At 39.3% G+C, this 14448-nt stretch overlaps 1 protein-coding gene and 1 long non-coding RNA gene across 2 annotated transcripts; one reads left to right on the forward strand and one right to left on the reverse strand.

The window, feature by feature from the left end:
• The first annotated feature begins 311 nt into the window (after positions 1 to 311).
• Positions 312 to 2306, forward strand: LOC110775692 (uncharacterized). Its single transcript, XR_002529853.2, has 2 exons — positions 312 to 749; positions 1451 to 2306. It is a non-coding gene; the product is annotated as an uncharacterized lncRNA (long non-coding RNA).
• Positions 2307 to 12606: 10300 nt separating this feature from the next.
• On the reverse strand, positions 12607 to 13543 carry LOC130459265 (uncharacterized). The gene is made up of 3 exons (XM_056826523.1): positions 13217 to 13543; positions 12917 to 13120; positions 12607 to 12828 (listed from the first exon to the last, which is right to left on the reverse strand). The coding sequence occupies exons 1-3, from the start codon at positions 13378 to 13380 to the stop codon at positions 12717 to 12719; spliced, it is 480 nt and encodes a 159-aa protein (XP_056682501.1). The 5' UTR covers positions 13381 to 13543; the 3' UTR covers positions 12607 to 12716.
• Between the last annotated feature and the right edge of the window lie 905 nt (positions 13544 to 14448).

A 14448-nucleotide genomic window follows, 5' to 3' on the forward strand; every position in this document is an offset into this window, starting at 1 on the left:
TTAGGATTTTAATTAATACGTAACTCTTATTTTCGAATCATATTAGGAATAGGATTCCTCTTGTAATTTCTATCTCATTTAGGATTTATGTTGGAGTGCAACACCTAATTCTGACAGGTTTCTATCTTTTATGACTTGCCACTTCTAACAACTACCCATTACGGCAGTTACTATTTTTAGCAGGTTTCCATAAATATCAGGTTTCGGGTGAAATGAAAAGGGTGATTGAGATTCGTTATTTTATAGGAGATGCGTTGCCAAGTGGAGATTTATGTTCTCATAATTGAACCTTACCTTTCGGGAATGGGGACAAAAGTAGGTGTCTACACTACCAGGAACCAAATCAATCATTATAGTCCCGTGATCCGAAATAAAAATAGGGAAATTCCAAACTTTTGCCTCCGGAAACGCTGTTCTCCAACCATCATTACAGTATGCTCGGTCAAGCTGCTCAAAGATTATATCCCCATTCTAAGGGACATTAACGTTTAGAAGGTAACGGGGGTAACGGTAGATGGTGACGGTGAATCCTCAATTGCGCGCTGCCAATTTGGAACAGTGCATCGTTAAAATCCAAAAAGTAACAAAATACAAAACCTTCCCAATCTTCTCTTTACTCCTTCAGTTTTTCGTCCACCAGAAACCACTTTCTCACCTGGAAACGAGCATTGTCCATTAATCCCGAAGATATCTCAGTCGGACGGAGCTAATTCCCTCATTTTCTGGGTTCCGAACATACGTGCAATTAGGTAATAAATCTAGTTCTTTGATTGACTGATTGTTTAACAATTATGGTTATTTCTTCCCTTCCCCTTGGGAAAACAATATGTGAATTGGTTTCTGGTGGTAATTTGATTATGTTAAAAGTAGTTTGAAGTACAATTGGTAATTTGATTATGGTAAAAGTAGAATTTAGTTTGTGGAAATGGAAATAAACAAATGTTGGAGTGTGTATTGGAAATACAGTGATCGGGATAATTGATTTGTGTTAATATAATAGAGTAAGTGTGGTTATTGTAATTGTAATTAAGCAATTTTGCCAAATAATTTTGTTTGTTTATGAGTTGGTTACTTGATTTTGCTGGTAAAGAATTAACTAGAGAAATTGAATTTATTGTTTGTAACGAATTTGTAAAAATTGAACTGAAATAAAAAGTATAAGTGGATTGGCCTGGGAAAATTATTAGGCCCGATTAATTGATTAGGCCCGATTAATTGATTTAATAAATAATGGTATTGTAAAAAATATGAGTTGAATGAACACGAAAATGAGTAGACCCGATTAATTTAATTGCATTTGAATTTATGTATAATTTAGGTTAATAATGTATTGTGGGAAGTCTATTGGGGTAAGTTCATTAGTTATAATCTGTAGTTATATTATGTCTAGAATGTAATAGTTTTTGGTCAATTTGTCAGCTAATGCCTGTTCTGAAATGTATGTTTCCAGATCTTTTTTTTTTGACAGGAAAGCTCAACTTACTCTATTAAGGCTTGTCCTTAAGGACCAAAAGAGCTACATCAGTTGGCACTCCTCCATCCACACTAGCGTCTCTTCGAAACCAAGAGAGGCACTAGTCATGGCATGGGCTGCCTTATTACATTTTCTGTTTGCAAAAAGGAAATTACAAGCTTCGAAGCCAGCAGCCAGGTTCAAAGTATCATCAACGATAATCTGTGCTCTTAAATTTTCTTTCTTCTTATGTCTGAGCATCTCAATCAGGTATTGGCAGTCACTCTCAAGCTCCACTTTTCTGAACCATGCATCCCACGCATACTGCAGTCCAAATTGGGCAGCTAAAGCCTCTGCCTGGAGAGCTGTCATGGCTGATCCCCTACATTCATCTGCAGACATCAGGGTGTCTCCTACTGAATCGCGTACAACCATGCCTATGCCTATCTTATTCTCCCTTACAGCTGTGTCTTTATTTATCACTCTGCCTTGGGTGGGTGCCGGCCACCCATTTTCAGTATTCTGTTGTGCATCAACTTAATTTGTCAGTTTCACGATGCCTTGCAGCTTCATACTCGCCTAGTAGACTTACAGTACGCATACCAGCTAGACCAGGGTATGTTCTTTTTCTTTCAAATACCCATGTGATGCGATTGCTCCATATCTGCCGCATGAACATCATGATTAGCTCCCATGCCCTCTCCTCCTTCCAAGATGAAAAGTTTGTTTTGTGGGTATCTCAATTTCTTTGAGTTAGGGATTCAAATATGTGTCTTAGTGGAATTTGTTTTGATTTCTTGATATGTGATTGGTATAATTTAAATATTTTGATGAAGTTAAATCAATTTTGAAACTGAATGAACACTATGATTGAGTTAAGGTCTGTTCAGTCAATGACGCAATGATTTATGGTGATTCAATAATTATATGGATATTCCAAAAAGTTAACATAATGATGTGTCTTAGTAAGACTAACTTAATTTTCCACGAAGTTAACTTGTTATTTGCATTTTACAAAAATAAGTGTATAACAACCTCTTTCAAGTGAGATAATTTGATACGGAGTAGTAAACTCTTGAATTTAGTTTTGTCTTCCCCTCTAGATAGAAACCTCTTCCAATACTTCTTTTCTTATCTGATTGTTTTTATTTCTGCTTTTTGGGGGAAGCAGGATAGTTAGTCACTACTTTGTCCTTTGGTGTTGAGAAAAATGAGGCGGGTTTATCTGTGAAAAAGAGGAGGGTGTGAGGGGGTCGAAAAAGCGCGAGGCTAATGCGTGACCTTGTCCCTCGTGGGTGTGACGATTCTTTTTATTCAATCAAGTGTAATTGGATTTCCTGTGAGTATACACCCGATTGACTAGTAATATAGGAGTCGCCATTTAGTTTTTAACGACAATGAGAAAAACTGACAAAACCCGGTTATCGTGACATAAAGGGAGTGCAATTATGTTTGACCACGACGGCCGTAGGTTCCCTTGTGATCCCTGGTGTGGGGATCTCTCAATATACACCCGCAAGGTAGAGATTGAGGGTTCGGGGGACTGTAACTACCGAGAGGAGTAATTCGCTCGTCGATAACTCCAGAGGCAGGATATCCTTACTAGCTCAGCATAAATAATTGAAGGGACATGCGTTAACTATTAAACTAATCTGAGTTGATTTTAGCAATATGCAACACATAATACTAATTCGATCGTGATTATCTGATTTAAATAACATTAAGGGACCTAGCATGATAATCCGATTTCCCAAAAATATTATATTTGTTAGGCGTGATAGAACAATCATATTAGGTTAGTTTAACAGTTCATAAAAAGGGCGAAGAAAGCAGTTAAATCATCGAAAAGGGACACATTACGACGCACCCTTGAGAGGTGCGTCACGGTTCTCAGAAAACTAACCACTTTGACTTTGCTATTTCTCCTTTTTATTTAACGACTCTCGATTATGGGACAGGATACGTTCTGTTCGATTTATGGATCGATTGCGACAGAACGCGTGAACAGTTTCGCAGCGAGAGGCTTAGGCTAAGGGGTTTAGAGTCAATATTCAGAATATATTATGTGTTGTTGTGTGTTCTTTCACGTCGAAACTAGGGGCCTATTTATAGGGAATAGTTCGTGGAAAGATAGAATTGCAGAGTTCTAATCCATAAAGAATTAGGAAAAAACACGTCCCAGGTAATTTCGGCGCCCAGCTCTGGGCGTCAAAGATTTCGGCGCCCATGGCTGGGCGTTGAAAATAGAGATCCATGTAATTTCAGCGCCCAGGGCTGGGCGTCAAAGATTTCGGCGCCCAGCTCTGGGCGTTGAAAGTGATGTCTGGGCCGAATTCTTTGTCAGATTCGGATTCCTGAAATCCGTAGAGTTTGAGATTAATTCGAGTCTTTTAGCGCGTATCAATTTTGTGACGGAATGCGTCTGGGCCCGTTACGAACTCTAGGCTCGTTAGGATTTTGATTAATACGTAACTCTTATTTCCGAATCCTATTAGGAATAGGATTCTCGCGGTTTTCTATCTCATTTAGGATTTATGTTGGAGTGCAACACCTAATTATGACAGGTTTCTATCTTTTATGATTTGCCACTTTTAGAAGCTACATTTTACGGTAGTTACTATTTTTAGCAGGTTTCCATAAATAGCAGGTTTCGGGTGAAATGAAATGGGGAATCGAGATTCGTTTATTTTATAGGAGATGCGTTGTCAAGTGGAGTTTTTATGCTTTCATCATCGAACCTTTCCCTTGCGGGAACGGGGACAAAAGTAGGTGTCTACAGTTAGCCCCCACTTTGACTGAGTCTAGGAGTAAGACGATGGTCAAAGTATTAGACGGAGTGCGTCACACAAGCCATGGTGTATGTGACCTGTTTTGCGAGGGTCTCACGAGCCCCCGAGTGATAACATTTGACTTAAGGGTCATCACTTGAAGTGTCGACATATCCCTCACGTGTCATTGGGATTTGTCAACTGATAGTATAGAAACTTCCTCACTTTGTCATTGGAAGGATCTAAAGATGCGTAGAAACTCCCTCACTTTGTCATTGGGAGTAACTACAGATGTTTTCGAAATTAAAGCTGTAAAGTGTAATTGGGCCTGGCCAAGCCCAATCACGAGGTAAAACGTTTTTAAAGATTCTCATTTTCAGGGCTAGCTAAACGAGAAAACCCCCTTGTTTTTATAGAACGTAAAACGAAGGAAAATCCAACACACCAATCCTTTAATTTTTGGAAAAAGGGAAAACCAATAAAAGTTATCCCTGCAGCGACTAAGGACCTGCGCTGTTAGTGACGCAGACCCCGCCCGCTGAAGGTGGGCGAGCCTGTCCGCTGAGGGTGGACCCCCCGTCCGATAGAAGTGGACGAATCTGTTTTGATGTTTTTGAAAATAAGGACCTACGCGGTGTGACGTAGACCCTGCCGGTTGAAGATGGCGTGCCTGTCCGCTGAGGGTGGACCCCCCCCCGTCCGATAGAAGTGGACAAATCTGTTTTGATGTTTTTTGAAAATAAGGACCTACGCGGTGTGACGTAGACCCCGCCGGCTGAAGATGGCGAGCCTGTCCGCTGAGGGTGGACCCCCCGTCCGATAGAAGTGGACGAATCTGTTTTGATGTTTTTTGAAAATAAGGACCTTCGCGGTTTGTGACGTAGACCCCGCCGGCTGAAGATGTCGAGCCTGTCCGCTGAGGGTGGACCCCCCCGTCCGATAGAAGTGGACGAATCTGTTTTGATGTTTTTTGAAAATAAGGACCTACGCGGTTTGTGACGTAAACCCCGCCGGCTGAAGATGGCGAGCCTGTCCGCTGAGGGTGGATCCCCCGTCCGATAGAAGTGGACGAATCTGTTTTGAAATTTTTTTTTGTTTTTTTTTTAAATAAGGACCTACGTGGTTTGCGCCGTAGACCCCGCCGGCTGAAGACGGCGAGCCTATTTTAAATTTGAAGACTTTATTTTTCGAAAACTGAGGACCTGCGCGGCTTAGAGACGCAGACCCCGCCCGCTGAGGGTGGGCGAGCCCATTTTGAATTTCTTATTTTGTCTATGTAGAAGGGCTTTTGTGATTACAACCTGTTGGTGGGTCGTAATATTTTTAGATGTGTCCTATAAGTAGGTCCACACTGTGTATATTTTTGTTTAACAATATATTTTTTGAGATATCCAAACATGACATGGTGCATGGCGCAGTCCGGGAATGTGATTTTGATCGCGCGCTCCTCGTTGGAGTCTATTTTTTTTCGTGAGCCCCCAAGCACTGGGGCTCGTCGGTTGTTTTTCGCATCTTGTAATCATGTTTGGGGGTCATGCTCGTATGTGCGAGCGACTTTTGTAGTGGTGTGCTACTCTTAACAAAGTCGTGAGGTGCGACTTTCAGCAATTTTCAAGTCGAATGAGTATGACAGGGCCCACTAGAAGTTAGGGCCTTTTTTGAGCATGAGTACATTTTTGGCGCCCAGGCCTGGGCGTTGAAATAATTCACGACCAGGTGGGGCGTTGAAAGTGTTGTTCGGGCTGGTCTCTTGATGACACAGTTGGCCTCTTGTTCATTCGTTTATTTCACTTGGAAGTTCTATGTATTCTCTTTTCTTTTGTTGTTTTTTTTCTTTGTTTTTAGAACGTGATGATTTTCTTGAGATGCCGTAGCCGATTGGTGGACTACGGTGTTTGTCGTTTTGGGGCGATTATTTTAAGGAACTGTTGCTCTTAAGGCGTATAGTTATTGCGATAGTTGGGCGAGTCTATATGGCCCGAGGAACATACCTTGAGGTGTAAGACTTTGATCGCTCTTATATTTTTTGAACGTGTTCGTGAATGATGATATGTATGTGCGAACGAGCGTTCATAGAATGGCTGTTATGTGCGGTCCATTAATCAGTTTGCTTGAATTGTTTCATTTTTTTTTGAGCAACGACTGATTTTGAATAGTTTGCTTAGAAGCTTGATAGGGTTCAGGCCCATTCATGAAGTGGGCTCAAACATCGTGCCCTTTCGATTGTTCAAACATTTGCTTCGAGATTTTTTTATTTTTTTTTATTTTGCTATGGTTGTTTCGTAGCTTGGAGCTCCCAAGTATGCATGTTGGGATGCTTTCCTTTTGACGTACGATTTTTGTAGGTTCTTTCGAGAAAGATGCCTTGGGGTTCCGCTCGTGTAGGTGCGAGCTATCCCTTTCGTGGTAGGTAATATTTTGCTACCTTTAATCCTTAATGTATAAGTCGTGTGGCTTGCATTTTGAATTTGGGCGATAAGTAGTCTTTGCCTCTTTTACACGTGCTCTTGGTCGTGCCCGTGTTAGTGCAATATGCCTTACTCTCTCTCTTTTAGACTTGTACCGTGGGATGGTTGAACTTATGGTGCGACGTAAGCTTGTGTGGCCTAACAACCTGTATTAGAACATTTCTCCATGTGTTGGGATATCATTATTTTGAGTACTTCATCGTGCTGAATCGTTCAGGTGCTCGAACAAGTGTAGCACCTTCTGCGTGGGTTTGCACGGCTTATTACTTCGTTCGATGCGATGATTCACAGGTGTTTCTTTCTTGTTTTTGTATCTGGGCAAAACTTGGCTAGCAGAAAGATTCAGCGCCCAGGCTGGGGCGTTAAAGATATCGGCGCCCAGCTCTGGGAGTTGAAAATGATTTGACAGTTTTTTTTTTTGATTTTTTTTTTTCGCTTTTGCTTCGGAACGATGTAGACTGTGTAACGGGCGCTTTATAGGGCGAGCGTTATGTGCAGTGGTTTGATCGGAGTTTTGGTGACTCGCGATTTTCAGTTACCCTTGTTAGTGGGGTGACTTTATGTATTCTAAGTAGTGCTTAGAATTTGGGAGGGGTTGTAGCCATTCTAAGGTTCGTTTTACACGATCAAACCTTAGGATTATGCCCCTATGACGTATGTATAGCATTAGCGTCGAGAATTTGTGGTAAAATCGTCATTTCGAGCATTTTTAGAGTGTTTTTCTCAAGCCCCCCAATTATAGCTACGGGATTTGCTTGGCGCTATAATACTTGGCATACGTTTTTATGCATTCATGGCGACATGGATCATGAATAGTTTGAACCAGACTCGTTTAGTGCGAGGTACGTTCGAGTAGTGATTTGCTACTTTTCCTGTATATGTCGTATTGTGCGACATTGTCATGGTCAAGGTAGTCACATGTTGAAGTGTGCCTTTGACCAAAAGCTAGGTGCCTTTCTTTACCCATAATCATATTTAGAAATCTCTTGACTAACTTGCAACATTGAGATAAACGCATACTTAGTTTAGACCAACGACACTTTATTATGTTCGAAGAAGTCTTTGAAAATCATTTGAAAATTATTTAAAATCCGAGTCCTACTGTGTACAATCCGAGGTGTCCTAAGTAAGTTGACTTATAGATGGGTTCGTACAGGATTACATGAGTGAATCAAAATACTGTTATGTTTTTTGGAATGCTGTCTAAGGATTTGCTGGAAGCCAGGGTGCAGGCGCCAAGATTTTACTTGTGCCCGTTTGGCATATGCTTTAGGCTTTTAGGGCCATCTTTTCCAGAATTGCGGGAATATAACCCGTTTTCAAATTGACTTAGATTTACTTGGTGTATGTCTGCACAAAGGGTCAAGGTATACTTAGTTCTTTCCCTAGCTCTTTCATTTCAATTTTTTTAGCCCCCAGTTGCTATTATGTCTTCCCATTAATGATGTTTTTAGATTTCGATTTTAGATGCCCGTGTCATATTTCTGAATAGGGTGAGCCTTGGTTAAGTGTCCAGTCCTATTGACAATGTCTGATCTTTTTTTCAAAGGGGATTAGCAAGCATTCGAATTACCATGAACGGGTGCCCTGAGTTCGAAGAAACAATGGGGCAATGCCGTAGAACAATTCTCTTTTTTTTTTTGCAAGCTTACTGTCTTTACTACTTGTTTGGCGATTATGACTATATCTAGTGGTGAAAGAAGGTCTTTAAGCGAATGACTATGTCTAGTGGTGAAAGAAAGTCTTTAAGTGAGTTAGTTCGCTTTTAGGGAGGGTCAAGTTGAGTACTTTAGAGGTCATGGATGCTTGCGCTAGCCCCCATTCAATTGAGGCAAAGCGATCTTTTGAGTCTTGGCTAAGTGCCTAGGAGTGTGAGTGCTCCTTCTGGCAAGGGTACGTGCCCTTATTATTTTTCGATGTATGCTCGTTTTGGCATCTTGACGACTTGGATTCTTTCTTTGACTTAAATTTTTCTTTCGACTTGGATTGCAAGTAATTAAATTTCAATAAGGGACTTCTATTTTTTATTCTTGTTTTTCTATAGGCTTTAATATTTTTGCAAATTGGTTGGACCGAATCATGGATTGCCTACGTATCCGCCTTAAATAATTTTAATTTGGAATCAGGTCTTGCATAGTTCTTAGCCTAGAAAATGGTTTCTTAGAATGCCGAATTCGATAAGTATGTTTTGAGGTGGAAACATATTGTTTGAAACGGTAGAATAAGTGAAGTTTATTATTATCTTAATCTGCTGCCTTGTCGTAAGCCAAAAAATTTGTTTTATATTTTTTTTGATTGAGTACATGTATTTCTTTGGTGCTACGTATATCTGAATACGTGCTGTACCCCTCCAAGTGTTCGTTATTTTTCCGTGTATGTGCGGATAAAATGACGAGCACTTTTGGACAAAATTTGGCAGGTAGAGAGATTCAGCGACCAGGCTGGGGCGTTAAAGATTTCGGCGCCCAGCTGTGGGCGCTGAAAATTATTTCTGGGCGGATCTTTTTTGGTGCGCTAAATGCTTCTTTTGAACTTTTAAAGGCGCTTTGCAAAGTATATTTTTTTTATTATTATTATTTTTGTGAAGCGTTAAGTGTAGAATGTATTTTTCATTTGTCTTCTTTTTTTTATTCGTGACTCAAGACGGCTTGAAAGACGGGTTGAATGAGATAGGATAAGTTGTATAGGTATTAGTCGAGCATGAGGATTACTTCTACCAAGGCCAATGAATAGCATGGGGACGGCTCAAGGGTATATCAACAGGATGTATCCAAACAAGTTATACGGTCATTGTGCTAATGGTGGTGTAGGAGCAAGTCTTGGAAATAATGGGTATGACGCACGTGTCAATGGCCGTGCGTGGTTTGCAGTTGACAACAAGTTTAAGAACAAGAGTCGAGGTAATGGTTTCTTGGGTTATGGCAATGAGAACATGGATGGGTTAGATGAGCTGAACAGGGGCCCAGAGCGAAGGCGTTTAAGAGTATAAGGATTGGAAAGGGTAGACATCGTAGAATTTTATGATTTGGATTGGTTGACTCAATTCTTTTCCTTCGTTTACTTAGGTAAATGTTGCACTACGGGATAAGTATTCCCTGGCTTGCTCTTTTCGCTCTCCCTTTTCTCTTTCTATTTTTTCTTTCTTTTTTCCTTGGGATTCCTCCCTAACATAAATTCTTCAATTTTTAATTTGGGCTAAAAGGTAGAGGTTTGTGGTCTTTGAGTCACGAGGCGAGACTGAGTGAGCCTCGTTTGGTAGGCCTATAGTGGACCTTTAATTTTAGTAGGCCTAGGGTGGACCTTTAAATTGTCTTACTTTGCAAGCGTATTTAGTCGTTTCTTAAAATATGCAAATAGGGTAGATTCAAAATGTTGTTTTTACCTTATTGAATTTTAACGAAAAAATTACATCGAAAGTAATTTTTTGTTTCTTTGAGATTCCAGTTTCTGGGATTTAATTGGAAGTTGTGATTTAGACTCAAATTTTCATTAATCTTTCTGATTATAACCCGTGTATGAATACAAGGAGGTGGCCTATAATACTTGACCAAGCAACTCTCAGACTTAGGCTAATTGGACCATAACTTTCGTTGGTTGACACTTTAGATTTTAACCCTTCGGTGCTCATTTGTCATGCGCCATTTTGTTTAATGTTGGCAAGGTAGTTAATTGGGGAGATCGAATTTTTATTTTTGCAAGACTAGAATCATTAGTGCGGCTTCTCTCTTAGTGTGTATTGCTTTACCCCAATGGTAGCCTTATGGTATGCCGATTTGGGTATTTTCATGGTTGGTCATGTTGCATTCATGGAAAATCTTTTAGTCCGTACTTAGTAGTATTTCAAGGAGCGAGTGACTCGAGAGGACTATGATAGTCGTGACCCAATGTGATCATAAGCCTTGAGGCCATTAATTTTTCTTGCCAATGGTATTGACACCTTAGGTTCACTTTGGGGGTTGTGCGACTATGGGGGAATGATTTCCAGAATGTGACTGTTTCCATTTTGCAAATACTATATATTATTTTTATTGGTGAGAGAGAGTATTGAGGCCGTGGATTCTTAGCAAGGGATGACAATTACATATGGGTGTTTACTGATTTAAATGTTTAGGAAGGGAGACTCAATATGGTTTAACCTTTTCATTTGCAGAACGACACTAAGCATTATGATCGATTCTATGGTAAGACAACTAAGACTTAGGATTTGGATTGTACTTTGGCATAGCCTAGTCTAGACTCGGATTTATTTATTTGAACATTTATTTTTTTCTTGAAGACTTTATTCGAACATTTATTTTTTGAATACTTCGCCCATGTGACATTCAAGGTCGTTTAATTAGCATGCTCGGTTTTGGTGCCGAGCATTGTCGTCATAGGAGGCCTAACAACGACACAAAGAGTTATTTTATTTTTTTACAAGTCGCTTTTAGAATCGAGTGCTTTTCATACGCCCTTGTAGCAATTTTTTTTCACGAATTTTTTTTGCTACGTATTTTCTTCATGCGTGGGCACCGAGGCTGCTGTGCCTGACCAAAAGGCCAGGCAGAAACTTCAGCGCCCAGCAGTGGGCGTTAGAAATATTGGCGCCCAGCCAGGGGCGCTGAAAATGCGTCCCTGACTGGTGCTCGATTTTTGTTTGCGTATATTTTTTGTTTATGCGACTTCGATTTTGCGTGCTTGCCTAATAACGTCCTTACGCGTTGTGCAGCGTTTGTGGGATTCGTTACAGGTCATCCCGAGCGTCGCTTATTTTTGTGGCGATCATTCGGGTTTGCGGAACACGCACTAGTAGAAAAAACCCTTATTGCAGCGGGCTTTTAGACCCCTGTTGCAGCGTACATCGTATGCTGCAACTGGGGGGCCTGCAACAAGTCTGAACTTGTTGCAGCGTACAAGTTCGCTGCAAAAAGTGATTTGTTGCAGCGGGCTTTTAGATGTACGCTGCAACAAGTGCCAAAAAACTGGCAAAATTTTGGACTTGTTGCAGCGTACATATAAAAGCCCGCTGCAACAGACTCAACTTTTTGCAGCGTACATTTATTTGTACGCTGCAACAAGTCTGAATTACTCAATTTTTTGCAGCGTACATTTATTTGTACGCTGCAACAAGTCTGAATTTTTGCGAAATTTTTTTCCCTTGTTGCAGCGTACAACATATATGTACGCTGCAAAAAAGCACTTTTGGCGGGAAAATTCTAATTTTGTTTAGGTACCTAGAGTGCCTTGCACCAAATATAGAAACCTGTCAAAACAATAATAGAATAACGCAACCTGTATAACAAATATAAAAACAACAACTGGAGCTTTGTATATATCCCAAAACCAAAAGTGCACATACCGATACATTTAAATATATTTACGTTCCAATTTCAACGTACGGATACATTTTAACATAAAAGATTGTTCTATAACATCTAAACCAACACGATCAAGCGCCCTCAGGTCAATAATAAATACTTGGTGGTAAAAAACTTCGCCCATTGCTCACGAACCACATCAATTTTCTCACTAGCATAAGGCGCAGTCCTCGGAGTATAGACCTTACAAAAACAAAAAATTGATGGAGCATTAGATCGATTAAATGCAAATGAAATGTCACATTTTAACATTCAAGCAACTAATGACAATGTATTAATAGTCTAGAATACGAATCAATTAGTTACTTAATTACCTCATCTAGCCGGCCTTCATAGTCATGTTGTAACGTGACTATCTCTAACATGAACTTCATAACGTAATAGCCACACTCAGTTCCGCCGATTTGTTGAGCACACTGATTAAGAAACATAATACTTTATCTTGCAAGGCCAATAATTAATAAAAACAAAGCAAAAAGCTAATTAAGAAACATGTTATACCTCTATATGAATAGGTTTACACGACTTAAAACTCGTTTTATTCGGACAATGCCCACCATTGCACTTGTACACTTGGTATGCCCTAGAAAATTAACGAAACATGGGTACTCATGAATATGATTTTGGCTTAGGTTTCTTAAAGACTAATGTAATTTGTAAGCAAAAGAACTTACAAACTCAAGATTCCCCATGCATAATCTGTTCGACGTGGATCTCTAGCAGAATCGAAAATATATACATAACCTCTACGTAGGTCCATCACGTATAAATTCCAATGATTTCTGTATAATTTATAAATGATATATTAAATATTTAATAACAATAATAATTAATATTTTATATGAAACTTATATAATATAACACACTTACTCTTGATTATATGGGATTAAAAACCAATTAGTTAGGTTAGGATTACCCATCTTCTCCTTTTCAATTTCAGCTTGGAAAATGTTTTTCAAATACATTGTTGGCGCTCCAGGGTCGGCCTTGATTCTAGTGCTTGACATAATCTCGGGACAAATGAACGAAATCCGAGACATTTCAAATGATTTGGCATGATCGTGCAATAAACACCTACAAAATAAACAAGATTACACTATTAAGATCGATAAAGAGAAAAAACTTCAAAGAAATAATAGTTATATTAACAACAATAAAACATTTAATTACAATATGTAGACTTGGATCGCTGAAATGTTTAAGCACGCCCCGCGAAGGAACTCTCCTATATCAGACGCAGTTATGTATGTTTCTTGATCAAAATCCGAGTGCCAAACTGAGGCCGCCAATGGGATGGTAGTATTATCATATATATCATCAGGCGCCGAAGTCATGATAAACTGCAAGTATTTGCATGACGGGCCAAGACCTTGAATTGCATCGTGTACAAGTCCCGCTTTCTTGCTTTTGGTGGTTGATTCTTGTGTTTTACGATCACAACTACCCACGACCTCTAAGTTGGACTTAGGCTTAGAATTCGACTTCTTTGGATGCGAAAATTCCTATGACAATAGTCAATTAACATTAGTCATGTAATAAGAATCAAATGAGTCCTTAGGTTCTTTAGTTCAAAGTTGGGAGCGAAAATGTCATTTTAGCTCTATATATGACCTATAACAACCCAACGAACCTTAAATGTGCATAAATAGGTTCGAATGAGATTTAGAAACTTAAAACTATGCATATTAGTCATGTAATAAGAATCAAATGAGTCCTTAGGTTCTTTAGTTCAAAGTTGGGAGCGGAAATGTCATTTTAGCTCTATATATGACCTATAACGACCCAACGAGCCATAAATGTGCATAAATAGGTTCGAATTAGTTTTAGAAACTTAAAACTATGCATATTAGTCATGTAATAAGAATCAAATGAGTCCTTAGATTCTTTAGTTCAAAGTTGGGAGCGGAAATGTCATTTTAGCTCTATATATGACCTATAACGACCCAACGAGCCTTAAATGTGCATAAATAGGTTCGAATGAGTTTTAGAAACTTAAAACTATGCATATTAGTCATGTAAGAAGAATCAAATGAGTCCTTAGGTTCTTTAGTTCAAATTTGGGAGCGAAAATGTCATTTTAGCTCAATATATGACCTATAACGACCCAACGAGCCTTAAATGTGCATAAATAGGTTCGAATGAGTTTTAGAAACTTAAAACAATGCATATTAGTCATGTAATAAGAATAAAATGAGTCATTAGGTTCTTTAGTTCAAAGTTGGGAGCGAAAATGTCATTTTAGCTCTATATATGACCTATAACGACCCAACGAGCCTTAAATGTGCATAATTAGGTTCGAATGAGTTTTAGAAACTTAAAACTATGCATATTAGTTGTGTAATAAGAATCAAATGAGTCCTTAGGTTCTTTAGTTCAAATTTGGGAGCGAAAATGTCATTTTA

The sequence above is a fragment of the Spinacia oleracea genome, chromosome 4 (assembly GCF_020520425.1).
Source record: "Spinacia oleracea cultivar Varoflay chromosome 4, BTI_SOV_V1, whole genome shotgun sequence".
In the NCBI taxonomy this organism is placed as follows: Eukaryota; Viridiplantae; Streptophyta; class Magnoliopsida; order Caryophyllales; family Amaranthaceae; genus Spinacia; species Spinacia oleracea.

Excerpts from the sequence above, each read along its gene's own strand:
- LOC130459265 (XM_056826523.1), bottom strand. The coding sequence starts at position 13,380 with ATGACTTCGGCGCCTGATGATATATATGATAATACTACCATCCCATTG. Across the intron at positions 13,121-13,216 it reads GCGATCCAAGTCTACATATT|GTGTTTATTGCACGATCATG; the intron begins GTAATTAAATGT and ends TTTATTTTGTAG. Across the intron at positions 12,829-12,916 it reads TTAATCCCATATAATCAAGA|AAATCATTGGAATTTATACG; the intron begins GTAAGTGTGTTA and ends TAAATTATACAG.